Source organism: Lepidochelys kempii, chromosome 28, assembly GCF_965140265.1.
Source record: "Lepidochelys kempii isolate rLepKem1 chromosome 28, rLepKem1.hap2, whole genome shotgun sequence".
NCBI lineage: Eukaryota > Metazoa > Chordata > Testudines > Cheloniidae > Lepidochelys > Lepidochelys kempii.
The window spans coordinates 3,304,470-3,311,701 of record NC_133283.1 but is presented as its reverse complement, the minus strand read 5'-3'; the positions used below and the strand labels follow the sequence as shown (position 1 = coordinate 3,311,701).

Genomic DNA, 7,232 nt, shown 5'->3' with positions numbered 1-7,232 from the left:
GGCAAAACTCAGAGCCCTGTTACATGGAGTCAGAATGCAATCAGCTCACACCGAGGGAGAGCAAACTCCCTCCCTTGCTCTCTATGCCAAAGTTCCTATCAGCTCAATGTCCTTCCCAGAAGAAGGCCCACGTTGGCTGCTGAGAGGGTTGCAATGGGGTGAATGAAGGCAGAGGAGGATTGTTCCTCCTGGGTTTTCTTTGTGTTGTTCTGTGATCCGAGTGGAGGAAACTGACGCAGCATTTGAGTTTGTTTCAGTGGCTTGGGTTGGGCTCAGGTTATGACCCTGAGCACAGGGGTTCCTGCCCGCTCTGCTCTTAGCCACTCAGGGAATGGACAAAGAAGGTTTCAGAAATTGGACAGAAAATAGCCTAAAAGTGTAGCACAGCTGAGAAGAACAGCATTATCCTCCTCTCCCTGGTGGTCTAGTGGTTAGGATTTGGCGCTCTCACCGCCACGACCTGGGTTCAATTCCCAGTCAGGGAAAAGTGACTTTACAGCAAAACACCTTAATTTATTCTTCATTTGCAATTTTAACAAATTGATGGTTTTTCCCTGATTCCCCCATCTTCTACGAGATGTTGGCGAGGGCTTTGGAGACCATATCAAAATCAAAGCTTCCCACTGACTAGGAGCAGAATGTGGGCATGTTTCCACTGTGCATCTAGATGTCCACAAATAGACAGGTGCAAATTAGTCACAAAGAGCTCAGATAAGATTTAGGGGATGACAATCTCACTCCCTAAATACCTACATGGGGAACAATACTTACGAACAGGCTCTTCAATCTAACAGACAAATGTATAATGTGAGCCAATGGCTGGAAGTGAAGCTAGACACATTCAAATTGGAAATAAGGCGTGCTTTCTGACAGGGAAGGGAATTAACCATTGAAAATCTTACCCAGAGTCCTGGTGGAGTCTCCATTCCTGGAAATTTTCAAATCAAAATTGGATCTATTTTTTTTTTAAACAGATCTGTTCTAGTTGGAAAGGAATTCTTCGGGCGCAGGTTTCGGGCCCGTGCTAGACAGGAGATCAGACTGGGTGTTTACGAAGACCCCTTGTGGTTTTAAAATATGGGAAACAAACCCTTAAATGACAAACGCTTTATTCTGTGAACCAAAAAGAAGTGCTTCCCCTGGCTCTTTTTCTCATTTTGTAAACAAGGGCTTGGAATTTCAACTCTCAGTGAAGCTTTGCCTTTAAACTGAATTAGGTGAATTTTCCAGCTCTTGGTCCTCTGAGTCTAAGGAAGAATCCCTGAAAAGCAGGTGAGGTTTCAGTTCAGAATTTCATAGATTAATTTGATGCCATCCAAGAGTAAACACTTCGGTAGGGAACAAGTGAGAATTTGTTGACTGAGAAAAATTCCTGGTGAAAATTAGCAAAGCTGTGGATATTTTTAAACATTCCAGTGAATTTACACATGAAGATACAAACAGAGAGAGAAACACAGAGAGAGAAAGAGAAAATCACACACTGCACAGGCCCATGCAGGCATTAACAAAAATCAGACCCACACACAAATCCACACAGCACACAGAGAATCATAGAAAAACAGATTCAGAGCAGGCTGCACATCGGGGACAGGAGGACGGTGAAGAAATTTGGCATCATGTGACCTCCAGAAGAAGAATGGGGAGCGTCCAGGTACCAGCAGGGCAGATACAGGGCAGATACCGTTTTCATGTTCTCTCCACAGGTACTAATGCGGAGAGTGGACCAGAGGATACGTCTGAGGGAAGGGAGCAGAAGGAGACTGCGCCAATTGGAAGGCATGAGATGCACTGTGCTAGGGTTGGGGGTTCCACGACCACCGCTCCCAAGAGGAGGCAGCGGGCGGTGGTGGTCAGGGACTCTCTGCTCAGGAGGACTGAGTCATCTATCTGCCATCCCAACCGGGAAAACCAAGAAGTCTGCTGCTTGCCAGGAGCTAAGATTCGCGATGTGACGGAGAGACTGCCGAGACTCATCAAGCCCTCGGATCGCTACCCCTTCCTGCTCCTCCACGTGGGCACCAATGATACTACCAAGAATGACCTTGAGCGGATCCCTGCGGACTTCGTGGCCCTGGGAAGAAGGATAAAGGAGTTTGAGGTGCAAGTGGTGTTCTCGTCCATCCTCCCCGTGGAAGGAAAAGGCCGGGGTAGGGACTGTCGAATCGTGGAAATCAATGAATGGCTACGCAGGTGGTGTCGGAGAGAAGGCTTTGGATTCTTTGACCATGGGATAGTGTTCCAAGAAGGAGGAGTACTAGGCAGAGACAGGCTCCACCTAACGAAGAGAGGGAAGAGCATCTTTGCAAGCAGGCTGGCTAACCTAGTGAGGAGGGCTTTAAACTAGGTTCACCAGGGGAAGGAGACCAAAGCCCTGAGGTAAGTGGGGAAGTGGGATACCAGGAGGAAGCACGAGCAGGAGTGCAGGAGAGAGGAGGGCTCCTGCCTCATCCTGAGAAAGAGGGGCGATCAGCGGGTTATCTCAAGTCCCTATACATAAATGCACGAAGCCTGGGAAACAAGCAGGGAGAACTTGTTGGTTCTAGACTATTCTCAGCGGTAGAAGAGGACAGGACAAGGAGTAATGGTCAAGTTGCAGTGGGGGAGGTTTAGGTTGGAAATTAGGAAAAACTTTTTCACTAGGAGGGTGGTGAAACACTGAAATGCGTTACCTAGGAAGGTGGTGGAATCGCCTTCCTTGGAAGTTTTTCAGGTCAGGCTTGAGAAAGCCCTGGCTGGGATGATTTAGTTGGGGATTGGTCCTCCTCTGGGCAGGGGGTTGGACTAGATACCTCCTGAGGTCCCTTCCAACCCCGATATCCTAGGATTCTATGATCATTTGGCCAACAACATGCAGCAAAGCACCCAACTCAGTTGCATGAATGCTCTATAAACCACTCCTCAGTTATGCAGAGACACCAGCATATCTCCCCAGCTCTCAGCCTTGCACCTCAGAAATGTACCATCTTACACGGCTCACGGCCTTCTCTTGAAAAGTGTAAGCTCATTAATTAGTTCGCCACTTCATCAAAAATAAAGGGGACATGCACCAGCCTTTGTCATGTGAGCAACTTTCCCAAGCACTTTGGACAAACTCAGGAGTAAGTATAAAATAGTAAAATAAGTTTATTAACTACAGAAAGTTAGATTTTAACTGAGTATAAGTGTTGGTCACAGAGGTCAAAAGTGGTTACAAAACAAACGAAAATAGACTCCCAGTCTAAACTCTAATTTGAATATACTAAGCAAAAATTGGGTCAAACAGCTTTTCTCACTCACTGGTTGCTCCAGGCAATGTTGAGTTCTTAATACACAGACTGAATTCCCTCTCAGCCTGGGACCAATCTCCGCAGTTCAAATTCTGAGTCTTCCAGACAATCTTCCAGGTGTTGAGATTGGGGAAGAGACAGGCCACGTGGGGGTGTCTGTGACTCTCATTCATATTTTTTCTCCAGCTGCTAGGTAGATTCTTGCCGTGATGCTGGGGTTAGTTAGGCCCCAATATGGAGCAGCAGTTTGCCTCCTGCACCTTGTGGTAGGCGTGTCACAGCTCCTTCACTTTGACCCCGCACGGCAGTGTGTCCCTGTCATGGCCCCTTTCTATCATGCATCACGAAATCTGCGTGCACACCTCGGGAGTTACACCACAGAAAGCTGCTTTCCTGTGCAGAAACTTGCCCGTGTAGACAAGGCCGCAGAGGGCTTACATAAGAACACACGACAGGTCATAGACTGGGTCAGACCAATGGTCCATCAAGCCCAGTGTGAGCACATGTAGGGGGTCTCTCCTGTGTGCGTTCTCTGATGTGTGATTAGGGTAGAGCTCTGATTGAAGCTTTTCCCGCACTCAGAGAATATGTAGGGTCCCTCACCGGTGTGGATTCGCTGATGGGAGAGGAGGGATGAACTGTCAATGAAGTGTTTCCCACACTCAGGGCATCCGTAAGGTTTCTCACTCGTGTGGATTTTCCGATGTGTAATAAGGTGTGAGCTCTGCTTGAAGTGTTTCCCACACTCAGGGCATCGGTAAGGTTTCTCACCCGTGTGGATTTTCCGATGTGTAATAAGGTGTGAGCTCTGCTTGAAGTGTTTCCCACACTCAGGGCATCCTGCCTGCGCCAGAGAGAAAGGAAATGTCAGAGAGAAGAATGGGAAAAGGGATGAAGGAACCAAAATGTGTACAGGACAGATCAAACCTATCAGGAGCTGATTTTCCCTTAAACCTTCCCCAGAGGAGAGAAAGGAAGGGATCAGTTCTGGGTCCGTATCTCAGAAGAAATTTCAGGGGACAGCGAGATCGGGGAGGGACCTGCTGCTAGTTGTCAGTCAGGATAGTGGGAAGCCATGAGTGACCTCTGCCTAACGATTCTACATCTGCAGGGAACAATGCTGAATTTGGAGAGCTCACAAGGTCTTTGTAGGGCATCCCAAATGTTTCCTGTATTCACTGACAGTTTTGGGGTTGGTTTAACCAATGCCTCACCTATGCAGGCAGCTCTCGGGAGCACTTTTTTCTTAGAGCCATGAAGGTCTGGGACGCACGACTCCTCCCCTCGTTCCAGCTGCGAGATCACATCAGTTCTGGAAACTGGAAACTCTGCTCAAGGCAAAGAAAACAAGGGAGGTCAGTGGAATTTGTGGGATACTTGTCACAAAGAATATTCCATGCTTTTAAGCCCAGCTCACTTTTAAGTAGTAACGTCCCAAGGCCGGCTTCCTTGGCTCAAAGTGCCAGGAGATGATTATTATAAATCATATTCATTACCTTAGTGCCTAAGGGCCAACTAACAGTGGGTGCTCATTTTGCTAGGCACAGTACCAACCGAGAAGCGTTGATGGCCCGTGTCCTGAAGAAGTTTCAATCTAAATAGACAAGGCAGACACAGAATGGGGGAAGGGGTACAACCCACCAGCAGAGTGAACTCCGTGAAGGCAGAGTGGCAGATATGATCAACACAGGCCTAGATCTTGAGACTATCGGAATTAATGTTACAACCAGGGCCAGTGTTTTCCTGAAATTGTCGCTAGGACTGCATTTTTTCCAAAATTACTCTTTGTTTCTGGAATCACCGTTAATATCCGGAATTGCTGATCAGAGGGTGGGTGGGGCATGCAGGGTCACAATCCCCCAGATTTCACCCTGGAGACACCCGGCTCCTCCCCAGGGCACAGGCTGGCTGCGGTTGAGACTTGATGCCAATTTCTTCCCTCCTTATACAAGTCTGGGATCGGCAGTGGGACGCCAGGCTCTCTCATCATGCTGCAGAGAGGACGGCACTCACAGCTGCTCGCGGCTGTGTCCACAGCACCTCTCCCCTGCTCATCTGCCCTGTACACAGCTGGTTCATGCCCCGTCTCTCCAGCGCACAGCTGGCTCTAGGCTCTCAATGCCCAGTATCTGAGCCCCACCGCCCCCACACAGCCGGCTCCTGTCCCCTCCCCCCAAGGCACTTTCAGGCTTTAAAGGATTAGATATTGCTCACGTTTGTCAATTAATCTGTTTTCATTGCCTGCAAACTCTTGCCCTAATTATGACTGTTATCTGTATATCTAAGCCAGCCTTTGAAAGCATGAATTCTTCACAGACTATGATGCCGAGATGCGCCACATGATACCAGGAAGGGCTGCGGGATGGGTTTCCTGTGCAAGCTGGTATCACTACAGGGTGATGAATGCCAGATCTCAAGGCTGGTTATGCAGAGCTCCACCTTTTGAAGCTTTACCCAACGCAGAAAGGGGTAGTGACGGATTTCCCCTCATTCAGGAGACTGAAGACGACAGACTTTTGGGGGATAAACAGCTGAGTTTGAGCTGACTGAGGGGGGTCTTTCTGGGCTACAAACTCACAGGACCTGACAACCACCAAGAGGTAACCCTTTAACAAAGGTTTTAATGCACTTTGGAACCGATCAGGGATTCCCATGAGGACCGCTGAGGGAATGAAGGTAAACACGCATTTGGATGCTCTTCTTGTTTTATGAGAACGGGAACAGGAAGGGCAGGGATCTCACTGAATGCAGCATCTCAGCAGTCCTAGATGTCAGGATAGCACCTAGTGCAGCCCATTGGAAAACATAATCCCAACTATACATATAAAATGATGGGGTCTACATTAGCTGTTTCCACTCAAGAGAGGGATCTTGGAGTCATTGTCGATAGTTCTCTGAAAACATCCACTCAGGGTGAAGAGGCAGTCAAAAAGCGAACAGGGTGTTGGGAATCATTAAGAAAGGGATAGATAATAAGACAGTACATAACTTGCCTCTATATAAATCCATGGTACGCCCACATCTTGAATATTGTGTGCAGATGTGGTCGGCCCATCTCAAAAAAGATACATTGCAATTGGAAAAGGTTCAGAAAAGGGCAAAAAAACCCAGACTAGGAGTATGAAACAGCTTCTGTATGAGGAGAGATATGTAAGACTGGGACTTTTCAGCTTGGAAAAAGAGACAAGAGGGCATATGAGAGAGGTCTATAAAAGCATGTCTGCTGTGGAGAAATTAAAGAAGGAAGTGTTATTTACTCCTTCTCAGAACACAAGGACTAGGAATCACCCAATCAAATTAATAGGCAGAGGTTTATAAGAAACAAAAGGAAGTATTTCTTCACACAACGCACAGTCAACCTGGGGAACTCCTTGCCAGAGGACGTTGTGAAGGCCAAGATTATAATAGGGATACAAAAAAAACAAACAAACACCATGAGAAATCTATTGAGGACAGGTCCGTGAATGGTTATTAGCCAGGATGGGCAGGGATGGTGTCCCTAACTTCTGTTTGTCATAAGCTGTGAATGGGTGACAGGAGATGAATCACTTCATGATTCCCTGTTCTCTTCATTCCCTCTGGGACACCCGGCGCTGGTCACTGTCGGAAGACAGGACACTGGGCTAGATGGACCTTTGGTCTGTCCCAGTGTGGCCGTTCTTAAATACCAGGGAACCTAGTGAGTCCAGTGCAATGGGAGGGAGTAGGAAAATCCCTGGCTGTGGAGAACACTGGGAAATTAGAAACTATCATTCACAAGCAACAGACTCTAAATAGTCTAGAAAAGCAGAATGTGAAAAATAAGAATCGGGGTCATGTGACTTCAGGAATGAGGGACTCAAAAAACCAAGTCTGCAGAGAAGGTAGATTGTGGTTAGTGCACATGCGGATGGGGGAGCAACTCTCCAGGTCTCAAGGATTTTCACCAGCAACCGAGGCCATTGTCCCATGCACGGGGCAATCCGG

The 7,232-nt window shown here is 47.7% G+C and overlaps 1 protein-coding gene and 1 non-coding gene across 2 annotated transcripts in view; one reads left to right on the top strand and one right to left on the bottom strand.

Moving 5' to 3' along the window:
- The first annotated feature begins 413 nt into the window (after positions 1-413).
- Positions 414-485, top strand: TRNAE-CUC (transfer RNA glutamic acid (anticodon CUC)). The gene has a single exon. It is a non-coding gene; the product is annotated as a tRNA-Glu (tRNA).
- Positions 486-3,750: 3,265 nt separating this feature from the next.
- LOC140904149 (uncharacterized) overlaps positions 3,751-7,232 on the bottom strand; it is a 671,145-nt gene continuing 667,663 nt past the window's right edge. The window contains exon 7 of the mRNA XM_073326460.1: positions 3,751-4,072. Within this exon, the coding sequence (XP_073182561.1) occupies positions 3,751-4,072 (322 nt within the window). The remainder of the gene's footprint in view (positions 4,073-7,232) is intronic.